Consider the following 27,393-nt stretch of genomic DNA (forward strand, 5'->3'; position numbering starts at 1 on the left):
TATAGCCTATATACAAAATTAACTGTAATTGAGTCATTGTATGCTCCCTGACTGATGTGTACGTTCCTTTCCAGATTAAAGAGCTGCAGGTACAGCTGCATCAGGCGGAGGCAGACCGAGAGCAGCTGAGAGAGGAGCTGCAGCAGGAGAGGGAGGCGCGGCAGAGCCTGGAGAGGGTGGTCAAGGACCTGCAGGCTCAGCTGGGAGGCCCACAGGACAACGCCATGAACCCCCGAACACACTAGCACAGAGACACACAGACAGACATAACACCCCAATGGATCCTAAAGATGCATGCAGTGGACTGGAGTCAGAGACGTAATGCAAGAGGGTGGATACAGACTGAATTGCGCCTCTTGTTAAGGGAAAGAAATTCAGTAAATGAAACATGTTTGTTGGAGCAAAGTCAAGATGTTTTCATAGTATGAAAAAGAAATCTTCTGATGACTGATATGGTTACTGATAGGATAGAAATGGACATTATTATAATAATATATGAACTTCATATGGTGAACTGGATGGAAGCATGAATACGCATGACATACAGCCTACAGATGATACGAAATAAACTACATAGAAGACACCTCACAAGTGACTTTAGAGCCCTCAGTCAGATTCCTGAAGCTTTTTAAGGATTTTATTTTGGTATAAGCTATTTAAAAATGTAGAAATATAGCTACATAATGTTACTTGAATATAAAAGCGGAGTGATTGTTTTCATGAAATGACAGCAGCAGATGTAACTCTTGCTTGTGCCACACAATCTCGGTACACTTTAAGGTATTACAAACCACTGGAAACAATGGACACCAGTTGACCACTTTTTACTTCATTCAACTGATCAGTTTGCTTAATTGTAATGTTTTCATTTTGAGGTTGTACAGGAAATGTTGCATGAGCAGCACTGCTATCCTACAGGCAATGCTCACATACATATTTACATATTCACATACAAACATATAGGCCTATGTATACCAGCTTCTCTACCGTGTGTATTTGTGTTCTTGTATTTAAAGCCTGAAGTATTTGGGATTGTGTGGTCTGGAATCAGTTCCAGACACCTTTTGTTCTCATCTTAAATATTTTATGAAAGTGTTACTTTTTACAATCCTTATACAACTTAATATGTTTTGTTTTTTAATTGTTTTGAGATACAGTATATTGTGTATGAAACCAAACCATGTGAGAAATGTTTAAATGTGCTTGTCCATGCTAAAATGGAGTTCCGCCCACATATAAAACACCTTTGATAAAGCTTTCTCTTTGGTGAATTGAGGTATTTCCAATTTTGTATCGAGTACTGTAAAATCATTTATATTCTGAAATAATTTCCTGCTTGTCAACTATAAGCAGCATACATTTTTAGTCACTGGTTTTAGGGCTCTTTGAAAAAGCAACATGTGCTGTTTATATGAACAACATTTCTACATATACAAAACATGGCTATATTTTTTTACTTTACTAAAAGTCATTGCACTTTTAAAAAATAAAATTGCATTGTGCATTTAACTCTTATGTTTTTCAACTCACAAATGAACATGGACATAGAATTGAACAACATCATTTAATGACCTCTTGTGTAAATACAACGATTAAGGATGATATTGTAAATAAGATTTTTGTCAATAAGTTTGCTTGCTTCACACCTAAATTGCATATGAATATCATTTTGACTCTTACTTGAAACCAATAGAAACTCTATATTTGAAATGTTGATATTCTAGTTTCATTATTGTTCCCCTTCAATATCATCTGAAATCAATGTGCATTTATTACAATGGATTATGGGTAGCGAAAAGAAGAAATATTGCTAATTGACCAATCAGTGATCTTTGTGAGATGGAGACAAAAACAGAGAGAGAACATTTAAAATGTCCTCTTTATTTTCTTTCTTCAGTAAGAATTTTCAGAAAAGATATCTTATTTGATGTATCGTTAAGTGTACCAAAACCCAGACCAAAATCGATACCTGAAGACGATATCTCAGCATTAATTCCTTTATCAGGTTTCCCAATGCTAAAGCTCCAATTAGGATAAATATTACAACTTCTCTGGGTTTCATTCCTAGGTGCTCTCTTATGTATTGTAGAAGAAAATACTTTTGTCTTATGTACCAGTTACTATTATTATCTCCCCACTGAATACCTGTTGGGTACAATGTAATAACATTAGACATTGTGTTTATGCTCTTGTTGTAGTTTTGGTTTGGAAGTGGGGTTTGTTTTTGCTGCTTGTTTCAGTGTAGGTTTTTTCTTTGGAAAACCTGTATAAAACTCATTAAAAATCAACCATATTCAATGGTGTGTTTTATATTTTACTACTGTCAGTGAGTTACAGAATGTGTAACACTGTTATGTATTCATATCTAAGAAACAGGGAGAATTTAAAGGCGCAATATGTAACTTCTTTGTCATCTGTGGATATGGGACAAAATGCACAAACAATGAATGCTCAGACACACATATAGTATGCAGAAACAAACATTAGCAAATCAACAAGCCAATCATTTCAGCTTTCCATTTTTTATTAATTTGTAAACGTTTCTAAAAACATAATTCAACTTTGACATTATGTTGTATTGTGTGCAGGCCAGTGACCAAAACATCTAAATTTAATCTGCTTTCAATTCAGGCTGTAACACAACAACATGTGGAAAAAGTCAAGGCGCTGAATATTATAACACTTTCAATTGCCACCAACAATTTGTGGGTTCCCATCATAACAGAGGGAAAATGCAGGTAACATGCATAGATGATGGCATGGACTCCAGACAATCCTTGGAGATTATACTGAGTGATAGACGAGCGGGCAGCATGTCTCTCTCTACTCCAGATCGCTGAGGAAGGTTACCTGCTCTTACTGTCATGCTCAACATTACAATACATACATACTATACAAACATGTCACGGCCCATGGGACAGGAGGTCCTAATGGAAGCCAGTTCAGTTTTAAAGTCAACTGTAGACCCAAATCAATTAGTCAATGTTGGAGCAAAAGATGTTCAAGGTGGAAATTACAAACTTCAGAAGCATTTTAAAACTTTAAATACACTACCATTTTGTCATTTCCTGCATTGCAGGAAAGTGCCTTTGCAACAGGTTGATCAAATTAAGATCTTATATACCCTTACAAAAAAAAAAAAAAAAAAATTCAAGTGAAAAGCATAATTTGCTCAAACTGAGCTTTAATTTTTGTTGGATGTTTTCAGTGCATTTTGAACGCATTCCGAAAATTAGATTTAAAATGTTGCACTGAAATGTCCAAATGTTTACTGACAGCACTAATTTAATACACTATATATACACAAAGGTATGTGGACATCCCTTCAAATTAGTTTGACAGGTGTATAACATCGAGCACACAGTCATGCAATCTCCATAGACAAACATTGGCAATAAATCAAATCAAATGTATTTATATAGCCCTTCGTACATCAGCTGATATCTCAAAGTGCTGTACAGAAACCCAGCCTAAAACCCCAAACAGCAAGCAAAGCATGTGAAAGAAGCACGGTGGCTAGGAAAAACTCCCTAGGAAAAACTCCCTAGAAAGGCCAAAAACCTAGGAAGAAACCTAGAGAGGAACCAGGCTATGAGGGGTGGCCAGTCCTCTTCTGGCTGTGCAGGGTGGATATTATAACAGAACATGGTCAAGATGTTAAAATGTTCATAAATGACCAGCATGGTCAAATAATAATAATCATAGTAGTTGTCGAGGGTGCAACAAGCACGTCCGGTGAACAGGTCAGGGTTCCATAGCCGCAGGCAGAACAGTTGAAACTGGAGCAGCAGCACGGCCAGGTGGACTGGGGACAGCAAGGAGTCATCATACCAGGTAGTCCTGAGGCATGGTCCTAGGGCTCATGTCCTCCGAGAGAAAGAGAGAAAGAGAGAATTAGAGAGAGCATATTTAAATTCACACAGGACACCAGATAAGACAAGAGAAATACTCCAGATGTAACAGACTGACCCTAGCCCCCCGACACAAACTACTGCAGCATAAATACTGGAGGCTGAGACAGGAGGGATCAGAAGACACTGTGGCCCCATCCGATGATACCCCCGGACAGGGCCAAACAGGCAGGATATAACCCCACCCACTTTGCCAAAGCACAGCCCCCACACCACTAGAGGGATGTCTCCAACCACCAACTTACCGTCCTAAGACAAGGCCGAGTATAGCCCACAACGATCTCCGCCATGGCACAACCCAAGGGGGGCGCCAACCCAGACAGGAAGACCACGTCAGTGACTCAACCCACTCAAGTGACGCACCCCTCCCATGGACGGCATGGAAGAACACCAGTAAGCCAGTGACTCAGCCCCTGTAAAAGGGTTAGAGGCAGAGAATCACGGTGGAAAGAGGGGAACCGGCAAGGCAGAGACAGCAAGGGCGGTTCGTTGCTCCAGCCTTTCCGTTCACCTTCACACTCCTGGGCCAGACTATACTTAATCATAGGACCTACTGAAGAGATAAGTCTTCAGTAAAGACTTAAAGGTTGAGACTGAGTCTGCGTCTCTCACATTGGTAGGCAGACCATTCCATAAAAATGGAGCTCTATAGGAGAAAGCCCTACCTCCAGCCGGTTGCTTAGAAATTCTAGGGACAATTAGGAGGCCTGCGTCTTGTGACCGTAGCGTACGTGTAGGTATGTACGGCAGGACCAAATCGGAAAGATAGGTAGGAGCAAGCCCATGTAATGCTTTGTAGGTTAGCAGTAAAACCATGAAATCAGCCCTTGCCTTAACAGGAAGCCAGTGTAGGGAGGCTAGCACTGGAGTAATATGATCAAATTTTTTGGTTCTAGTCAGGATTCTAGCAGCCGTATTTAGCACTAACTGAAGTTTGTTTAGTGCTTTATCCGGGTAGCCGGAAAGTAGAGCATTGCAGTAGTCCAGCCTAGAAGTAACAAAAGCATGGATTAATTTTTCTGCGTCATTTTGACAGAAAGTTTCTGATTTTTGCAATGTTACGTAGATGGAAAAAAGCTGTCCTTGAAACAGTCTTGATATGTTCTTCAAAAGAGAGATCAGGGTCCAGAGTAACGCCGAGGACCTTCACAGTTTTATTTGAGACGACTGTACAACCATCCAGATTAATTGTCAGATTCAACAGAAGATCTCTTTGTTTCTTGGGACCTAGAACAAGCATCTCTGTTTTGTCCGAGTTTAAAAGTAGAAAGTTTGCAGCCATCCACTTCTTTATGTCTGAAACACAGGCTTCTAGCGAGGGCAATTTTGGGGCTTCACCATGTTTCATTGAAATGTACAGCTGTGTGTCGTCCGCATAGCAGTGAAATTTAACATTATGTTTTCGAATGACATCCCCAAGAGGTAAAATATATAGTGAAAACAATAGTGGTCCTAAAACGGAACCTTGAGGAACACCGACATTTACAATTGATTTGTCAGAGGACAAACCATTCACAGAGACAAACTGATATCTTTCCGACAGATAAGATCTAAACCAGGCCAGAACTTGTCCATGTAGACCAATTTGGGTTTCCAATCTCTCCAAAAGAATGTGGTGATCGATGGTATCAAAAGCGGCACTAAGATCTAGGAGCACGAGGACAGATGCAGAGCCTCGGTCTGGCAGGTAGCCTAGTGGTTAGAGCATTGGGCCAGTAACCAAAAGGTTGCTAGAACAAATCCCTGAGGTGACAAGGTAAAAATCTGTCCTTCTGCCCCTGAACAAGGCAGTTAACCCACTGTTCCTAGGCCGTCATTGTAAATAAGAATTAGTTCTTAACTGACTTGCCTTGTTAAATAAATGTTAACAAATATGTTACGTTTGGTATGGTACGTATTAATTTGTGGATGTCCATCCATTTCATATGATACATTTCTAATTCCAATTTGTAAAATATGTTACGAATTTGCAATACGTATGATATATTACAAATTCCAATTTGTTGTACTAATGTTAGCTAGGTGGCTAATGCTAACATTAACTAGGTGGCTAACATTAGGGTCAGGGGTTAAGGTTAGGATTTAGGTTAAAGGGTTACGGTTAGGGTTATAGAAAGGGTTGAAAGTAGCTAAAAAGTAGTAAGCTAATTATCTAAAATGCTGAAGTTGTCCGTGATGAGATTCGAACACGCAACCTTTGGGTTGCTAGATGTTCCTATTATACGCCTACCCATCCACCCCAACCAACACACCCCCCCCCCTTTCTTTTCTGCTTTAACTAACCTTCTGTCTTATGTAACCATTCTAAACATAACATATCATACCGGTCTAATCTATATGAGTAATTAGGTGGTAGCTAATACACACATGCAGTATTGTCATTTGCACATTGTGTTCAAATGGAATCGGACTGGTAAATGGTTGCATGTAGACAAAGTGGAAATACAAGAGTATTCCTCAAAGTAATAGGCTGAAACCCTATCTGAAACATTCCTTCTGTGACTCACTTTAAGCCTTATCATGCTTCCTGGAGGGCATCCAGCGGATTGAGGACTTGTGTTCATCCAGGTAGAAGAACCTGACCAGCCGCATATTTCCTTTCGGTTTGGTCATCTGGGTGCCAGTCTGCATGGTGCACATACACATCTCCGCTGCAGACAAGCCACAGGGAGGGAGGAACACATACACACATGGGGTTAACATCAGATGGCCTTTGTGCTCATACAACACAGATGTCACGGTTGTCGTTGGTTAAGGAGGACCAAAACGCAGCAGGTATATGTAAGCTCATCTTGAGGTTTATTAACTCCAAAATGAACAACAAAATAACAAAAGAGACCGAACGATCAACACACAGTCTGGCAAGGCACAAGGCTAAACTCAGAACAATCTCCCACAATTAAACACACCAAACTAATATAGGACTTCCAATCAAAGGCAACACCACACAGCTGCCTTCAATTGGAAGTCCACCCCAATTAACCAAACATAGACATACAACTAACTAGATCAACATAGAAATATGTGAATTTCAAACAGTGCCCAAAAACCCCGGAATACTAAATCAAATGCCCTTACTACAAAAACACCACCCTGAACCACATAAAACAAATACCCTCTGCCACGTCCTGACCAAACTACAATACCAATTAACCCTTATACTGGCCAGGACGTGACAACAGAGCTTTCTGTCCCTGTACTGTACTTTTGTGCCCTAAAAGAATAGCCTTTGGGCCCACCCTTACAACAACAACAAAAAACATGTCAAATTTGCAGTTTCACACGTGAACATCACATTTTCACATGAAATAGCTGTTTTCACATGTTGAGCTAAAATATCACATGTGAAACCATATTTTCACATGTATTAAATTTAGAGTTCACATGTTAACACCACCCTTTCACATGTAAGGAGAAATCTTGTTTTCACCTTATGTGAATGGCAGTTTCACGTGAAAAACTTTCTCATGTGAAAAGTTCACATGTGAAAAACAATCATACTCTTAGTAAATATCAAGTTCACATGTGGTGGTGAAATAATGTTATTCTCCTCACATGTGAAAAGGTGGTGTTAAAATGTTTCCACATATGGAATTGCAAATTCTGTAATACCATTCTGTAAAAAGGTAATTTAGCCTACCTGAGTATAATAATTAAAGTGTGTTGGGAGTTTGTTGCCCCTTTGCTGCTATAACAGCCTCCACTCTTCTGGGAAGGCTTTCCACTAGATGTTGGAACATTGCTGCGGGGACTTGCTTCCATTCAGCCACAAGAGCATTAGTGAGGTAGAGCACTGAGGCCTGGCTCGCAGTCAGCGTTCCAATTCATCCCAAAGGTGTTTGATGGGGTTGAGGTCAGGGCTCTGTGCAGTCCAGTCAAGTTCTTTCACACCGATCTCGAGAAACCATTTCTGTATGGACCTCGCTTTGTGCATGGGGCATTGGCATGCTGAAACAGGAAAGGGCCTTCCCCGAACTGTTGCCACAAAGTTGGAAGCACAGAATCGTCTAGAATGTCATTGTATGCTGTAGGGTTAAGATTTCTCTTCACTGGAACTAAGGGGCCTAGCACGAACCATGAAAAACAGCCCCAGACCATTATTCCTCCCTCACCAAACTTTACAGTTGGCATTATGCATTCAGCCAGGTAGTGTTCTCCTGGCATCCGCCAAAACCAGGTTTGTCTGTCTGACTGCCAAATGGTGAAGCGTGATTCATCACTCCAGAGAACGCGTTTCCCCTGCTCCAGAGTCCAATGGTGGCGAGCTTTACACCACTCCAGCCGACGTTTGGCATTGCACATGGTGATCTTAGGCTTGTGTGCAGCTGTTCGGCCATGGAAAACCATTTCATGAAGTTCCCGATGAACAGTTCTTGTACTGACGTGGCTTCCAGAGGCAGTTTGGAACTCACTACTGAGTGTTGCAACTGAGGACAGATGATTTTTACACGCTTCAGCAGTCCCGTTCTGTGACCTACCTCTTTGTGGCTTAGCCGTTGTTGCTCCTAGAAGTTTCCACTTTACTATAATAGCACTTACAGTTGACCACGGCAGCTCTAGCAGGGCAGAAGTTTGATGAACTGACTTGTTGAAAAGGTGGCATCCAATGACAATGCCACATTGAAAGTCATTGAGCTATTCAGTAAGCCCATTTTATTTTATTAACCTTTATTTAACTAGGCAAGTCAGTTAAGAACACATTCTTATTTTCAATGACGGCCTAGGAACGGTGGGTTAACTGCCTTGTTCAGGGGCAGAACGACAGATTTTTACCAATGCCTTTCTTAAAATCAATACACAAGTATATATTTTTAAACCTGCATATTTAGTTAATATTGCCTGCTAACATTAATTTCTTTTAACTAGGGAAAATGTGTCACTTCTCTTGCAACAGAGTCAGGGTATATGCAGCAGTTTGGCCGCCTGGATCATTGTGAACTAATTTGCCAGAATTTTACGTAATTATGACATAACATTGAAGGTTGTGCAATGTAACAGGAATATTTAGACTTAGGGATGTCACCCGTTAGATGAAATACGGAACGGTTCTGTATTTCACTGAAAGGAAAAACGTTTTGTTTTCGAGATGATAGTTTCCGGATTCGACCATATTAATGACCAAAGGCTCGTATTTCTGTGTGTTATTATGTTATAATTAAGTCTATGATTTGATAGAGCAGTCTGACTGAGCGGTGGTAGGCAGCAGCAGGCTCGTAAGCATTCATTCAAACAGCACTTTCGTGCGTTTTGCCAGCAGCTCTTCGCTGTGCTTCAAGCATTGCGCTGTTTATGACTTCAAGCCTATCAACTCCCAAGATTAGGCTGGTGTAACCGATGTGAAATGGCTAGCTAGTTAGCGGGTGCGCGCTAATAGCGTTTCAAACGTCACTCGCTCTGAGACTTGGAGGAGTTGTTCCCATTGCTCTGCATGGGTAATGCTGCTTCGAGGGTGGTTGTTGTCGATGTGTTCCTGGTTCGAGCCCAGGTAGGAGCGAGGAGAGGGACGGAAGCTATACTGTTACACTGGCAATACTATAATGCCTATAAGAACATCCAATAGTCAAAGGTATATGAAATACAAATCGTATAGAGAGAAATAGTCCAATAATTCCTATAATAACTACAACCTAAAACTTCTTACCTGGGAATATTGAAGACTCATGTTAAAAGGAACCACCAGCTTTCATATGTTCTCATGTTCTGAGCAAGGAACTTAAACGTTAGCTTTTTTACATGGCACATATTGCACTTTAACTTTCTTCTCCAACACTTGGTTTTTGCATTATTTAAACCAAATTGAACATGTTTCATTATTTATTTGAGGGTAAATTTATTTTATTGATGTATTATATTAAGTTAAAATAAGTGTTCATTCAGTATTGTTGTAATTGTCATTATTACAAATACATTTTCAAAAATCGGCCGATTAATTGGTACCGGCTTTTTTTGGTCCTCCAATAAATCGGTATCGGCGTTGAAAAATCATAATTGGTCGACCTCTAGTACATACCACCCTCATCACTCACTTGATCACTCACTCGACCACCCGATCACTCACTCACTCACTCACTCACTCACTCACTCACTCACTCACTCACTCACAGTGGACTGCTTGGATGGACCAGACAGGGAATCTATTATTTATCATGGCTACACACTGACATCCAAGATCCTCCTCAAAGACTTCATTGAAACCATTAACAAATATGCTTTTACAAAGAATCAGCAAGTACCTTCATTTTGTCACCATATCCAGCCCAGGCATTGATAGCAATAGCAAACCATTCATGGGCAACTCACTTTATATTCCAATATGTTGAGCCCATAGAGATAGTTAGAGGATGCAACATTGCATCTGTCCTGGCATATGTGAGAGCATGGGCAGCACCATTGAGGCCATCTCCATTTTGAAGTAGTCCATTTTCGTCTTCTACTACTTTTATGAGTTGGTAAACAAACTGAACAGATGTACACTGCCACGTGGAGTGTGTTGTTTGAACAGGTATAAAGCAAAGGATGGCGATTTACTGCCACCTCCAGTTGTGGAATGTTTGCTCAAAGTATAATTCATTGGCTGATCACTCCTGATGACCTGCATGGAATTATGTGATTCTTCCTTAACCCATAGGAATTCCAACCCAGTTGACTACTTAGAAATTGTGAAAGTCCTCAAAGGCACTGCATGCTAAAACGGGCTTTTGGGCAGTAGAGTATCTATCTCTATGGCTGTGTCATGCATCCCCAGGTACCCAGTTATCCTATCCATAGAGAAGCATTGCACAGTGCCCCAGCAGAAGAAGATGGCTGAGTCTCTGATGGAGGTACTCCAGGACAAGGTGGACCTATCTACGGTCAATATGAATGAATTCAGAAAGCTGAAAGCTGAGCTCCTGAAAAGGAAAGTTCTAGTCAAGGTAGAGCCATCTTTACTTTGTCAATTTGTTGTTCAACCAATGGAAGCACTCAGTCATTTTTATAGAGACAATTTCCAAATCATGAAATGTTACCCCAATAAATATAACATTACTGAACATCTTCTGTTGAAATAATAAGGTAGGGAAAGAAGCTCCCAGCTAACATTGACGATGATGCAGAGGTAGGGGATGTGTCGGAGGAAGACAGTAGGGAAGAGGAAGATGAGGATAAAGATGACATCCAGATGAACACAGATGTAAGACTGTTACTACTGTTTAGGCTAAAATAGACTGAGGGCAAAATATACATGTTTTGAGTAAAAATATCCCAGGAGATTTGCTGTGTTCCTTAAGTCCCTCTAGGTGGCATAATAGCCCAATGTCTGGAACTTTTTCAGTTGATGGCTGTTTTGCAGTGTATGGGAGGGGATCCGTCCCCACCAGATCCCCTCCCATCTGGCATGGACTAATAAAGTAGCTATGTCTTATACCACATGATACTATCAGGTGCTCTGTCATAAGATGATGCTGAAGCCATTGGGTATTCCATCAGACAGTGAAATAGCGGATGGCTGATAGCTGATAGCTGATTGTTTCTGCAGGGAGTCTTGCTTGGCTACCCAAAGTCCTTGCTCCAGCCAAACGCTCCGCCAAGCCCACAGACATTAGTTTCTTCTCCGCAATGAGTCTGGATCTGATTACCTCCCAGGTGATTTCTAGAATTCAGACACATTCTAACTGTTCTGATTGGTCCCCGAAACGATGGGTTGGGTCAGAGCATGCTGAAAACGTGTCATTGGCTTTGATACTTTGAATGGTTAGAGATAGTCCAATTGCTGATGACTTTGTTTTGTACAACAGCCCATTTTGATGTCATCACAAACGACATCAATAATGTCAGTCTCAGACTGAAGTATGCAGCGAACATAGAGCAATAATTCAGTTTAAGTCGTCAGGCCATCTAGAATCTGGAATATGTTTTACTATTTCAGGGCAATGCAGCGGTACTGCAGATGAGCCCAAACCCAAGAAATGCAGGTATATCATGGGCAGCTTCAAACGCAAGGTCAGCTGATTCTCTCATACAACTCCCTCCCTCTCCACCCAGTCTTCGCTTCACCACACCACGCTTTCCAATCATGTTTATGCAAATTAACATCTCTCCTCTTCACCATTCCCTCCAGCATGCAAATTAGTCTTTCCTCACCAGCACAAATGCAAATCACAAACTCCCTTCACCACCTTTACTAGTGTGTAAATGTAGTCATTATCATCATACACTCTCAGAAAAAAAAGGTACAGAATTGTACTTAAAGGGGTACAAACACTTGTCACTATAGTGGTGCCCTGTAAGCTGTGTCCATTGTACCATTAGTTATAGGTACATAATTGTACCGTTGCAGTTCGTACCTTAAAAGAGCAAATAGTGTACCTTAAGGGACAAGATAGTACCTTTCTTACATATTGTCCACAGGTATAAAACCTCTACAGCCTACATCTGCGCTCCTGTGTGATTGCCTGGCAGTGTTCTACTGCTCTAACATCTTTCCATGCTCTGGTTAGAATACAAATGTCTCCTTCTGGAAGACCCTTGTTGCACTAAACGCTGACTGTTCATATCTTATATTTAGAGAGGGAAAAAAGAAGGTAATGTGTACAACAACAAGTAAATCCAATCAAACGTGACATACTATTATCAAACCATTTACTTTAACTTTGAAACTGGTGTGTTAGATTGACCCCTGCATCCAGCTATGTCTGCCCATCCCCTATTCGCCCTCAGGAAAGGGAAGATAATGAGGTTATCCCGAGCACTGTCTGACCTTGTTAAGTACGCCAAGGCTGTCCGGGTCCATGACATTGAAACACAAGGTGGGGAGGAGTATCCATTTTCAGACAAAATAATTTCTTCCTCATTCAACATGCACAGCGCTATCACAAGTTCTTTCAGCATGGGAGTCTTTCTACCTCTTGGTTGTCAGTGTGTGTGAACCTACACGTATGTGTTTTCTGGTTGGCAGTGTACAGTATATGACCAGTTGGCAAGTGTCTTCCCCTCAATGAGAGCATTGTGAAGCAGATCATGGCTCTGAAGCCAGCTCATTTGGTGCGCTTCAACCAGAGACAGCTGATACCGTGTGGACTCCAGTAACTTCAACCCACAGCCTTCCTGGAACACATGATGTCATATGGATAAGAGACCCTGCTCATACAATACCTTAAAAGTGCTTTGCTTTTTGCAGGCATTCAACAAGGCAATTTAGAGGCAAACATCTAAACGCACTGCCTTGTTCATACTCCAAAATGTATTTCCTGTGGCTTATCTTATATTTTCAGTTGCACTGAATTACCAAACAGAGGCACGCATGCTTGAACTGAACAGAGCCAAGTTCTCAAACAATGGCAAATGTGGATTCTTGCTGATGTCCAGGTGCATGAATAGAGGTGGGTACTATTACAAAACACAGGTAGCTGCCATTAGCTGTATAGTTGAGGCCATATAGTTACGCAATAAGGCCAAAGGGGGTGTGGTATATGGCCAATATACTGTGGCTAAGGGCTGTTCTTAGGCACAATGTAAAGCAGAGTTCCTAGATACAGCCCTTAGCCGTGGTATATTGGCCATTTGTACAACGGGTGGGTCTAATCCTGAATGCTGATTGGTTAAAAGCGCATTCCAGCCAGGGTCTATTCCACAAGTTACCACTGGCTAAATCTATGACGTTAAAATGCCTATTTACTCTGTTCCATCTGACTGCGCAATCCACTCTCATCAGCCAAGGCAGGGAAGTTATAAAGATCTCCATTATAAAAAGCATGTACACCTTATCTCACATTTCTTTTAAACTAACATTTACTTTTCATCAGCGGAGAGTTGTATCAACCTTGCTGTCTGTCTCTCCGACATTTGCAATATTGTTTTAATATTCAAATTCGATCTCCAGCTGTCCCATAGTAATGAACATGTAGGGATCGGGATGAGTATCACGTTTCAGGTAAGACCCAGATGCAGACAACATTGAAGTAACAACAGTTTATTAATCCAACAGGGACAGGCAAAAGACAGGTCAAGGGCAGGCAGGGGTCAGTAATCCAGATAGGTGGGGCAAAGGTACAGGACGGCAGGCAGGCAGAAAAGGTCAACACTGGGAAAACAGGAACAATCGAGAGACAGGAACAGAGGGAAACATGCTGGTAGGCTTGATGAAACAAAACGAACTGGCAACAGACAAACAGAGAACACAGGTATGAATACACAGGGGATAATGGGGAAGATGGGCGACACCTGGAGGGGGTGGAGACACTCACAAAGACAGGTGAAACAGATCAGGGTGTGACAATGAGAGAGAGAGAGAGAGGCAGGCAGCATTTCTCAGACAGTCGAAATCATGAATCAACTGGCATCATTTTTATGGATATATACAAATAAATATAAATTGAAAAAAGGTAAAACGAAACGAAGTGCAGCTAGTTTGCAGTCTTTTCAGCTTCAGTTTGAAGTTATTGTGTTAGCTGTGTTGTTGGCTAGCTCCTCTGAACAACAGTATCCTGACCAGTGGCGATTTTAGCATGTAAATCTTGGTGGGGCAAAAAAAAAAAGAAAGTGGGATGCATTCCAGCAAAGCCACTAAACAACAACACTAAGCAATACATCAATTGCACTATAATGGTCACAAACAGTACCCACAAACGGTTAGGGCCTACATAAAGCTGTCCCAACAGTCCCAACATCTTACCACTGCTACACCTGGTTATCAGCGGAGCCTTGGCTGGCAGTGAAACAGTTCATTCAGCCTCAATTACTGCCTTTAAAAAAAACATAGCTGATATGGCTGACTTGCTTAGACAAATGTGGTTTCTAATGACAAATGAGATGTACAAACTATGGCATAAGGAGATGACAAGCGGATAAGAGGCAATCTGTAATTTCGATTAAAACATTAATGAGCGAGCTAGGACGGAAGTAGTAAATGTTGCTTCTACACCTGCATTGCTTGCCGTTTGGGGTTTTAGGCTGGGTTTCTGTACAGCACTTTGAGATATCAGCTAATGTAAGAAGGGCTATATAAATACATTTGATTTGATTTGAATATAACTATTTGTTTAGCACTTTTGAAATGTACAGCGATATAATTCAGAACATGGGCCATTCTTAGTGTTCTCCCTGTACACCAAGTCAGAACCATAGGATAAATAAAGGGGGCATATAAGCATACAATGAAAGCTCTTACAATATTTGATGATTACATTTCTCTAAAACAGGTTATAGGCTACATGTGCACCACCAAGTCAGAACAGTAGGCGAAATTAAGAGGGTTAAATAGACCAAATTATTAGGGTGAGGCACATGGGCTACTAACATCGTACTACACAACATATACTTAGTATTACTTTCTTAGCTACAGTATACATATCTCCCTGGCATATTACATAATTTATGCAGAAGCATACAATACACTTTTGGACTCACCTTGTTGTGCTGTGCTCATTTGAAAAGGAAGGTGGTGCGGTGGTCCTTCGTGGGTAAATTTTGTCATCAAAGTCTTGCATTCTCTGGATTTATGGTATTTTCAAAACAACTGGAAACTCTGAAAAAAAGAAGGTTGAATTATGATGACGTCTTCGATTTTCAGGTCGTAGCTCTAGAAAGAGGCCAGATTTACAATTCTGAGTTGGATGACCGTTAAAAACGTATTTTCCCAGTCAGAGCTCATTTATTCCCAACTTCCCAGTTGTCTTGAACTCGCTGAAGTCAAGTTTTTGCAGTTCCGAGTTAACCGTTGTTTTGAGTGTGGCACAAATCATTTTTCATTGACAGTTTTTCCAATGTTGAATGTTTATAATTTTAAACTTGGAAAGAGCCCCTTAATCCCAGATTTGGGACCACACAGCCACTCTACTGAATAGCAGGCTAGTGATTGCTTTGCAATGCTTGCAGTTACGCACTGTCACTGATTCCTTCCAAACAACTTATTGTTGAATTTGCGATTTCCAACTTGTTGTGTAATGTTTATGTCCAATAGCCGAAGAGCACCGATATGTTTTATCTATAATTTCTCATTATTTCTCTTCATATGACAAGGATTAAAAAGGATTTGCCAGTAGATTGTCAACTTGATTCATGATGATAACTGCTAGCTAAGATTTTAAAAGTATAATGTTGACATGATCAGTCCAATCAAAGCTACTGTACATATGTGATTTGACGTAATTTTATCTGTGGCCAATGACCTTGAGCCTTCTTGGATGGGCACTTCTAATGTAACTCTCTGGCAGCACCCAAGGGGCTAGAATGTTCTAGCTCTACCCTTAGACTTGGCGGTGACGTAGTGTCCCCATGAGTGACAGAACACTGAGCTAATCACGGTGCAACGTGTCATGGAAATTCAGTACTGAGAGACTTGGTCATTTCTTCAAACAATCATCTTTATTTAATATTGATTACCGTAATTTCCGGACTATTAAGCGCACCTGAATATAAGCCACACCCACTGAATAAAAATAAAAAACTATTATTTTGAACATAAATAAGCCGCACATGTCTATAAGCCGCAGGTGCCTACCGGTACATTGAAACAAATTAACTTTACACAGGCTTTAACGAAACACGGCTTGTAACAAAAATAAATAGGCTTTAACGAAACACGGCTTGTAACAAAAAATAAAAAAATTAACAGTAAGCTTTAGTTGTCTTTTTGCACTGAGTCAATTCCTCACGCTGCTGTTTCCAATGTCTTATCATCGACTCATTAAGACCAAGCTCCCGTGCAGCAGCTCTATTTCCTATTCTAACAGCCAGATCAATCGCCTTCAACTTGAAAGCTGCATCATAAGCATTTCTCCGTGTCTTTGCCATGATGAGGGTGACAAAATGACTACCGTAATCAGAATGATGGGAAGTTTGAGAGCGCTCGACTTAATCTAAACAGTAAACAAAAGTTGTTTGACCGTAACCGTTCGGCAATTTCATTGGTCTAATGAAAGCTTCATGCCGCCAAAAAACTGAGCACGTCACAGAATGTGTTTTTTTGGAGAAAAAAAATTGAAAGCGGGAAAAATCCATATATTAGCCGCGTCATTGTTTAAGCCGCGAGGTTCAAAGCCTGGGAAAAAAGTTGCGGCTTATAGTCCGGAATTTACGGTAATTGCAATAATGAGACCGTCAGCCCAGCATAGTAAACAACCTGTCTTTGCGTTGCTGAGTTTTAGACCTTTCTTATCTAAACACATTCAATCTGGAACAGAAAATGGAACATAAAATCACACACAATCTTCATTACAGGAAATATGACAATCACCACACTGGCACTATGCACAAAGATAAGGGTCAGCATGAAAAAAGATGTCCATCCCATTTTGAACCCTTCCTACATCAGTGACAGACACCCCTCTCTGTGCACCTTGTACATATAGTAGGAACACGAGTCCACATCTGGGTCCTTATGCTCAGAATTGGGGTCCTCATCTGGGATGTAGTCAGGAATAGGTCAGTGAAATCATTCAGTTTCCAAATCCTAATTAAAACCTAATTAATTATCCAACCAAAATTTAGAATGACATCGCTCAGTGATTCACTTTGGTTTAATCACCCAAAATCAAAAACCCTCAATTTAACACTGGCAGAATGTACAGTTATATCTCCATACAATATATTCATCTCATAATTCTAGTATTACGTTCCTCTTCAGGGCTATAATTACAGATCAGTATCTCAATGCATTCTTAGCCTAAATCAATATAAATGTAGCAGTGTGCAGTCTAAATCACTGTACATTTAGCAGTGTGTAGTCTAAAATCACTATACATTTAGCAGTGTGCAGTCTAAATCACTATAAATGTAGCAGTGTGTAGTCTAAATCAATTACGGGTATAGTTGACCAACCCCCTCTCTTCTCCGACACTCAATCTTCTGGCATTTCTCTTCATTTTCTTCTTCAGATAGCTTCACAGTTCGAAGTGGATGGCCCATGATAATGTCCCAATTTCAATGTCTCACCAGAATCCCACCACAACTCATTATGTCTTGTCCATTTGCCAACCAGTGTACCAGCAATATGAGATAAGTTTTGGAACGGATCTCTCTCTCCCCATGTTCACTCCACGTGGACTTCTTTTTCACTCCTGAAAGAAAAGGCATTTGATAACTTCAACTGGATGCTGTACACCGGATGCTGGCTAAGGTCTCTCGATAGAAGTGGTGCAGGACAGGGCCATAGGGAACGTCATTTCTTCAGCCAGTTAGAGGGGGTTTTGATGTCTACACCCTGTTTGGTCAAATTATCCCGCCTATGCATCTAGATACCATCTCCACCATAACCTCAAGAAAGGACAAATCAGAACAATTCAGTTCATATGACAAATTATTACTACTACCAATATTCTTAATGCAAATCTCTAAAACACCAAAAAATATCACATTCTGTTGAAACAATGTTTCAAATTAGCTTATACTCCCTTATCACTCTGTCAACTATCACCGCAGCCATAGGATCAGTCACAGAGTCAGGATGTTATGCTGATCATCAGCAGACCCAATCTGATGAGAACAGAACAAACTACTGTCATGACGTTGCCCTCTTTGGGTATAGCGAGCACAGTTGACCCCCTTCCCCTGCACTTCACCATCTCCCTCTGTCTCCTACACCCAGGCTGCTGTGGTCAGAAGGGGTCGTAAATTCCTAAGAAAATGTCCCACCTCATGGCCACAGTATAAAGACAGGGTGTTTTCATGGAGAGACAAAGGAATTCTTCCACCTCACAGGACTGGAGAACCGAACGACATTCATGTTCTGGAGAAGGTATAAAAGATCGGTGAAGAATCCAGCTACGAACTGGTCCGTTAGGTACAATTTTGTGAAACTCATGAGAGACAATACGGCCACATTACCATGGCTCTGTTTATATCATAGCCTCAGTTGTGAGATTTACATCTAATGGTTGTATGAAATTAATGAATAAGGATAAAGCTATTTGGAATATGTTGGGATGCTTGTAAGATGTTAACCTCTCTTGGGTTGGGGGCAGTATTTTCACGGACGGATGAAAAACGTACCCAAATTAAACGGCCTACTACTTGGGCCCAGGAACTAAAATATGCATATTATTAGTAGATTTGGATAGAAAACACTCTGAAGTTTCTAAAACTGTTTGAATGATGTCTGAGTATAACAGAACTCATACGGCAGGCAAAAACCTGAGAAAAATCTAACCAGGAAGTGGAAAATCTGGAGCTTGTTGTCTTTTCAAGTCATTGCCTATCCAACACAGTGACTTAGGGTTCATTTTGCACTTCCTAATGCTTCCACTAGATGTCAACAGTCTTTAGAACCTAGTTTCAGGCTTTTGCAGTGAACAGAGAGCGAACAATAAGGCCAGGGAGTTGGTGACTCAGGGAAGGACATGAGTTCATTGGCGCGCATTCACGTGATGAGGTAGCTGTGTTCCAAAACGTTTTAAGACATTGGAATCGTCCAGTTGGAATATTATTGAAGTTATGTTAAAAAGGCCCTAAAGATTGATGCTATACAACGTTTGACATGTTTCAACGAACGTAAATATAACTTTTTTAAAACCTTTTGTCGTGAAATTTTGGGCGCGCTTCCTAAATTTGGAGTAGCTTACTGAACGCGCAAACAACAAGGAGGTATTTGGACATAAATTATGGACTTTATCAAACAAAACATTTATTGTGGACCTGGAAGTGCCTTCTGATGAAGATCAAAGGTAAGTGAATATTTATAATGCTATTTATGATTTTAGATGACTCCAAAATGGCGGGTATCTGTATTGCCTAGTGTATGTTTCTGAGCGCCGTACTCAGATTATTGCAAAGTGTGCTTTCCCCGTGAAGCTTTTTTGAAATCTGTCACAGCGGTTGCATAAAGGAGATGGTTATCTAAAATTCTTTGAATAACAGTTTAATATTTTATCAATGTTTATGATGAGTATTTTTGTAAATTGTTGTGCTGGTTCACCGGCAGTATTGGAGGCAAAATATTTTCTAAACATCACACGCCAATGTAAAATGCTGTTTTTTTATATAAATATGGACTTTATCGAACAAAACATACGTGTATTGTCTATCATTGAGTCCTAGGAGTGTCATCTGATGAAGTTCGTCAAAGGTTAGTGCTTAATTTTAGCTGAATTTCTGGTATTTGTGACCCCTCTCCTGCTTGGAAAATGGCTGTGTGGTTTTTCTTGTGTTGTACCTGTCCTAACATAATCTAACTTTATGCTTTCGCCGTAAAGCCTTTTTGAAACCGGACAATGTGGTTACATTAAGAAGAAGTGCACCTTTAAAATAGTGTAAAATAGTCGTATGTTTGAGAACTTTGAATTATGACATTTTGTTGATTTGAATTTGGCGCTCTGATTTTTCACTGGCTGTTGAATAGTGTGAACTGTGGGTGGGACGCTAGTGTCCCACCTGCCCAAGAGAGGTTAATGTGAGAGAATTGTATTTTCTGTTCAAAGTTTTACCAAGTCATCGGCACGCCCCCAGGGACACAGACAGGACCAGGCGTCATGAGATAGCCTTTTTCTGTAGTCCGAATATAACCCCCACCCAGGGTTTCTATCACCAGACCAGCTTACCTCGAGAACGAGAGGGCCAAGGTTTGACCATGCATTCCTCTACTGAACTTTAACCATGGACCACGTGATTAAACTCTTAGACTATTGATACTGACAGAATAATAACAAGTCTTTGATATTAATTACTAGTCTGCAGCTAGGAATTCGGTATCATTGAACGAGAAGACCAGACGAAACATCCATCCTATAACGACATTAATGAATGTCACTTTGAAATAGCCATTCTAACCGAGAGGGAGAGAGAGAGAGAATGCGAGGACAACCTCTCCAACAGAACAAAACTCTCCAACAAAGATCCCGACGACACACTGAGCGTAAATATATATATATTGATTGCAATTGTTCCCGAATGAGTGAGCGTTCATGTGCAAAGGATTAGCATTTCAATTGTTAATATTTATCAACTCTGTAGTGCCTTCTCAGCTGACCCACACTCCCCTTTTGTCTAACAAGCCGCCATGCCGGTTTAGCCCACCAGGGCACATTCCTTTATCATTTCTTTGTAACGATACCTACTGTTTGTTATGCATTTCTGTGAATTACTTAGATTAGTAAATAAATGATTTTAAGACAATTGATGTATGACTCATAGTGAAGACTGGGTTCGTGCAGATAACCAACAATTTACGACGTTTGGAATGAGACTGACGAGGTAAATAACATCATTAACCAGGAGACTAATCGATCAGATATTATAATATCTGAAAGTTATATTAGGAAAATTCTAACTTTGGTAATCTGAATATTTTCCTTGGTGCCCCGACCTCCTAGTTAATTACAGTTACACGATGAATCAGTTTAATCGCGTAATAATAATTACAGAGTTATTTGCTAAACATGTCTTCCGTTTTAATGATGCCAAAGACACGACGCAACAATACACTCCTTCATAAATCACTCAATACATCCCTACATATCACTCAAGGTGTGTAAACATCCATCCCAAAAAACAAGTAATTCCCCCATCTTGACACATAATTCACCATAGTGACTAATGTGTAAAAACAACACCACAAATAAAATTCGAAATACTACCCTTAAAAACGCCATAAAACTTGTACCCATAACTTCATAGTAAAAATATACCTTTAAATCATCATCCAATGTCTCTCGGCATTCCAGTGAGGGTAATCAAACCACACTAGAAAGTCAGGAAGTGTTACTTTCTCTATTAGACCAATTATCTAAAAAACAGTCAAACATGTGGTAGAATTCGTATCCCAGATTTACCGTAAGTTTCTTCAGTACATTTTTATCAAAATAATTCACATGTTCAATTAAAACTCAGAAGAAAAAAAAAATACTTCTGAAAAGTCCATATGTGTGTGTGCCCCTTTAAGATACCTAGGCACTAACCCATATTCATAACCAGTAAGTTGTGTGTGTGTGTGCTGGTGTGTGTGTGGTAAACCATATGGCAAAAACAAACAAAAATGGCCAGGCCTTATGTAACCTGGTAACTCCTCTTTAACACTAAATCCCTCTACTCATCATTTAACCTTGAATTGAAACCTCAGCTTTCAAATTACTGAAATATCGCATCATTAGAGTGCTATCAAAAAAACAGTAATAACATTACCATTCACATACAGTCAACACTCATTAAGTTACCATCAATCCTCATCAAAATTACTCTATATTTTTAATACCAACCTCTGCTTCACACTCATTAAACATCTGTTATTTTAAGATGAACTTGTATTGCCCCAAATGTAGAAAATACATCAGCCAATTCTTAACCAATCCAAACAATTCAATCCGAAATCCTTACTTTCCTATTTACTTACTTTCCTTTGTCACCTTCACTAGTCTACATCTCTTCCCTTAAACTCAAAAATCCCTGAATAATCTCTACTGTACTCTACCTCTGTCTTTCCATCTAACGTTATGTTACCAGGTGAACTAATAATAAAAATAAATGTATTATAGTCAAAACAAACATAACTTCTACTTTTCACAGGGAGGCCACTTTAATTACACTTGTTATCTCTTCCTCCCTTTCGTCAATTCAATAAATATATACTGCTCAAAAAAATAAAGGGAACACTAAAATAACACATCCTAGATCTGAATGAATGAAATAATCTTATTAAATACTTTTTTCTTTACATAGTTGAATGTGCTGACAACAAAAATCACACAAAAATAATCAATGGAAATCCAATTTATCAACCCATGGAGGTCTGGATTTGGAGTCACACTCAAAATTAAAGTGGAAAACCACACTACAGGCTGATCCAACTTTGATGTAATGTCCTTAAAATAAGTCAAAATGAGGCTCAGTAGTGTGTGTGGCCTCCACGTGCCTGTATGACCTCCCTACAATGTCTGGGCATGCTCCTGATGAGGTGGCGGATGGTCTCCTGAGGGATCTCCTCCCAGACCTGGACTAAAGCATCCGCCAACTCCTGGACAGTCTGTGATGCAACGTGGCGTTGGTGGATGGAGCGAGACATGATGTCCCAGATGTGCTCAATTGGATTCAGGTCTGGGGAACGGGCGGGCCAGTCCATAGCATCAATGCCTTCCTCTTGCAGGAACTGCTGACACACTCCAGCCACATGAGGTCTAGCATTGTCTTGCATTAGGAGGAACCCAGGGCCAACCGCATCAGCATATGGTCTCACAAGGGGTCTGAGGATCTCATCTCGGTACCTAATGGCAGTCATGCTACCTCTGACGAGCACATGGAAGGCTGTGCGGCCCCCCAAAGAAATACCACCCCACACCATGACTGACCCACCGCCAAACCGGTCATGCTGGAGGATGTTGCAGGCAGCAGAACGTTCTCCACGGCGTCTCCAGACTCTGTCACGTCTGTCACGTGCTCAGTGTGAACCTGCTTTCATCTGTGAAGAGCACAGGGCGCCAGTGGTGAATTTGCCAATCTTGGTGTTCTCTGGCAAATGCCAAACGTCCTGCACGGTGTTGGGCTGTAAGCACAACCCCCACCTGTGGACGTCGGGCCCTCATACCACCCTCATGGAGTCTGTTTCTGACCGTTTGAGCAGACATGCACATTTGTGGCCTGCTGGAGGTCATTTTGCAGGGCTCTGGCAGTGCTCCTCCTGCTCCTCCTTGCACAAAGGTGGAGGTAGCGGTCCTGCTGCTGGGTTGTTGCCCTCCTACGGCCTCCTCCACGTCTCCTGATGTACTGGCCTGTCTCCTGGTAGCGCCTCCATGCTCTGGACACTACGCTGACAAACACAGCAAACCTTCTTGCCACAGCTCGCATTGATGTGCCATCCTGGATGAGCTGCACTACCTGAGCCACTTGTGTGGGTTGTAGACTCCGTCTCATGCTACCACTAGAGTGAAAGCACCGCCAGCATTCAAAAGTGACCAAAACATCAGCCAGGAAGCATAGGAACTGAGAAGTGGTCTGTGGTCACCACCTGCAGAACCACTCCTTTATTGGGGGTGTCTTGCTAATTGCCTATAATTTCCACCTGTTGTCTATTCCATTTGCACAACAGCATGTGAAATTTATTGTCAATCAGTGTTGCTTCCTAAGTGGACAGTTTGATTTCACAGAAGTGTGATTGACTTGGAGTTACATTGTGTTGTTTAAGTTTTCCCTTTATTTTTTTGAGCAGTGTGTATTAAAATACAACGAAATCGTGTGTCTTGCGAGATTAAAACTCCTAGGGCTTTCCTGAGTCGCATTGTTCTCGAAACCCCCAAATATGTTCTCGTTTCACCGGTAGTACTTTACCATTTAATAATTCCTTGAGAATCTACTCTACCACATAGTTTACTAATGTGGCGATGTTTGGCATACGAGTTTCTTCATCTTTTTATGCAAATAACAAATTCACTAACTTACATTTCAGCTTTTTGTGCCCCAAAAGCATGCTCGTTACAACATATTGATGAAAAACTAAATTACACTTTGTACTACGTTATAAGTTACCAACTTCATGGGGAAAGGATTTATTCAATAAATATAGGATCTGATCTCTTACTGCGAAAACACATTTTCAGGCCTTACACGGAACCCATACCGGCTGCGCGCGTGCGCCATCGTGCATAAATTCATTTTGTCCCTCCACACCAAACGCGATCACGACACGCCGGTTAAAATATCAAACAAACTCTCAACCAATTACATTAATTTGGGGACAGGTCGAAAAGCATTAAACATTTATTGCAATTTAGCTAGCTAGCTTGCACTTGCTAGCTAATTTGTCCTATTTAGCTAGCTTGCTGTTGCTAGCTAATTTGTCCTGGGATATAAACATTGAGGTGTTATTTTACCTGAAATGCCCAAGGTCCTCTACTCCGACAAATAATCCACACATTAAATGCTCAACTGAATCGTTTCTAGTCATCTCTCTTCCTTCCAGGCTTTTTCATCGTTGACCTTATATGGTGATTGGCATCTAAACTTTCATAGTATTACCGCGACAACCGGCAAAACAGTTCGTCTTTCAATCACCCATGTGGGTATAACCAATGAGGAGATGGCACGTGGATACCTGCTTCTATAAACCAATGAGGAGATGGGAGAGGCAGGACTTGCAGCGCGATCTGCGTCATAGGCTGACCACACTGCTCGCGTCGTGTGCGCGAGCGTTGCAAAATAAATGTAGGAATCTGTGTTGTTCAATTATTGCACCCACACTGCTCACGCGCATCAACGAGCGTCTGCGTTGCCAAGGTCTAAAATAGAAGTCATTCCTATTTCTGATGCAGATCGAGCTGCAAGTCCTGCCTCTCCCATCTCCTCATTGGTTTATAGAAGAAAATACCCACGTGCCATCTCCTCATTGGTTATACCACGTAGGTGATTGAAAGACGAACTGTTGCCGGTTTGGGTTCCATGTCAGAAATATAACTGATTTCTATTTTAGACCTTGGCAACGCAGACGCTCGTTGGCGTGCACGAGCAGTGTGGGTGAAATAATTGAACAACATGCATTTCTAAATGCATTTTGCAACGTTCGCGCAAGCGACGCGAGCGGTGTGGTCAGCCTATTAGGGGCAGTTTTCTCTAAATGTATTACCCTGACGGAAAAAATAACATAAGCGTTTAGACATTCATATAATGCTTTTAACCTTATCTCTATCAAATGATCCATAAAGACCCTAGGTACGTCTACGTATGAGTTGTTTAAGTTGCACCTTATTATTTTCCCAGTATTTACTTTATCAAATCTCTAGTAATCGATTATAGACACATACAGTTTGTCATACATTTTTTTCATGTCTTCACAGAATCAATATATAACGTGAAAATCTTAGGTACTCACATTAATGAATCACTCCATTTCCAACGACTCCTCATCCATACACACCCAGCGGAACCCAAAAACGTTCGTTTCTCGGACACTGCCCTATGGGAATAATTCTCAACGGTTCTCTAGTCTTCCAGAAATTATAGAATAACATCTAGCATTTAATAATACCACACCGTGATATTATATGATGGGCAGTGTTGAATGGAACCCCAAGATAACGCTACATATCTTTTTATCCAAATGTAAGATTAACACTTATTTATACACTCACAAAACTCTCATTCACACAGTACTATTCCCAAAACATACTTCCCTCACACTCTCTCGTATCACATTTACAGAAAACACAAACAAATAACACACCGTGGAATGAGACAGACGAGGAAAACCGGTTAGCGCTGTTTTTAGATTTCAAAACCCTAACCCTAACCCAGCCCACCAGTCTTGACTGACTGTTAGGCTGAGTCTAGCCTTTTCAGACGATGCACAGTTTTTATATAGCTGATACCAAGATTGCTTAGTCAGAGACCATGTTTGTATGCGGCTTTAAGTCAATGCTAGATTTTTTTTATACATTGTTTGCGAACTGATATGTGACACGCATTAATGCCAAAATAACATGCAAAACAGGCAAGTCCCCCCCAAAAACTTTTTTTTTTAAATAGTTTTTTATGTGGGGCTCAAAACAGATGGCTGTCTGCTTTATTAGCTCATTGTTATGGATGTATCCAAATAAATGTGACTAGAAAACAGCTTAAACAAATGCAGCTACTGTTGTTATTCTGTCTCCACTGTTTGACGTGACTGTAAGTTAGCCGTAGTTGGCCAGTTGGCAAGCAAGGGATAAGAACGTTGCCAGCCAGAATGCCAATGGAACATTTAGAACAAACGACTGGGTCGCGTCCATAGATACAGAACAAAAAGACTCAACAACTGGGTCGCATCTCTGACGAACGACCAGTCGGCTTGGGTAGCAAACCTAGATTTGTTTCGGGACTATATCTTGTGGAAGGATGAAATAGTATGAGTAAATTCATCAGAATAATGTTTTTAATTAAAATCTGTCAATCATTATTTGAATATGTTGGTAACCTGTTGTATAAAAGTGATAATGCTCTCCAAGCCGCTGTTTGGAGGATATATTGGCACGGTTTGTCGTGCAAATACCACAAACCCCTGAGGAGCCTTATTGCTATTATAAACTGGTTACCAACTTAAATAAAAGAGTAAAACTTTTTTTTTGTCATGCCCATGGTATATGGCTTTCAGCCAATCAACATTCAGGGCTCGAACCACCCAGTTTATATTTGCACTTATAAACTGGGTAGTTTGAGCCCTGAATTTTAATTGGCTGACAGCCGTATCAGGCCGTATACCACAGGTATGAAAAAACTTTTCTTTTTACTGCTCTAATTACATTGGTAACCAGTCTATAATAGCAATAAGGCACCTCCGGGGTTTGTGATATATGGCCAATATACCACGGCTAAGGGCTGTATCCAGGCACTCCGCTCTGCATTGTACATAAGAACAGTCCTTAGCCGTGGTATATTGGCCATATACCACACCTCCTGGTGCCTTATCGCTTAATTAAAGCATTTGACCAAACTGATTATAAAGTTTAACACTAGAAATATACAGCAGTTGTTTCTTGAGCTACGAGTTTGCTGGCTGAATGTTACCTTCTGTGTTGCCCAGGTTTCTTTAACCCTACAGTGACCCTCTGCCAGG

At 40.7% G+C, this 27,393-nt stretch overlaps 1 protein-coding gene and 1 long non-coding RNA gene across 2 annotated transcripts in view; one reads left to right on the forward strand and one right to left on the reverse strand.

Annotated features, from left to right (window-relative positions):
• The window catches only part of LOC106565969 (ski oncogene), a 55,580-nt gene extending 53,282 nt beyond the window's left edge, over positions 1-2,298 (forward strand). The window contains exon 7 of the mRNA XM_014133686.2: positions 75-2,298. Coding sequence (XP_013989161.1) covers positions 75-245 — 171 coding nt within the window. The 3' untranslated portion in view covers positions 246-2,298. The remainder of the gene's footprint in view (positions 1-74) is intronic.
• Positions 2,299-3,804: 1,506 nt separating this feature from the next.
• LOC123725638 (uncharacterized) lies at positions 3,805-26,029 on the reverse strand. The gene is made up of 4 exons (XR_006758182.1): positions 25,675-26,029; positions 15,297-15,414; positions 6,419-6,562; positions 3,805-3,867 (listed from the first exon to the last, which is right to left on the reverse strand). It is a non-coding gene; the product is annotated as an uncharacterized lncRNA (long non-coding RNA).
• Between the last annotated feature and the right edge of the window lie 1,364 nt (positions 26,030-27,393).

The sequence above is a fragment of the Salmo salar genome, chromosome ssa12, assembly GCF_905237065.1.
Source record: "Salmo salar chromosome ssa12, Ssal_v3.1, whole genome shotgun sequence".
NCBI lineage: Eukaryota > Metazoa > Chordata > Actinopteri > Salmoniformes > Salmonidae > Salmo > Salmo salar.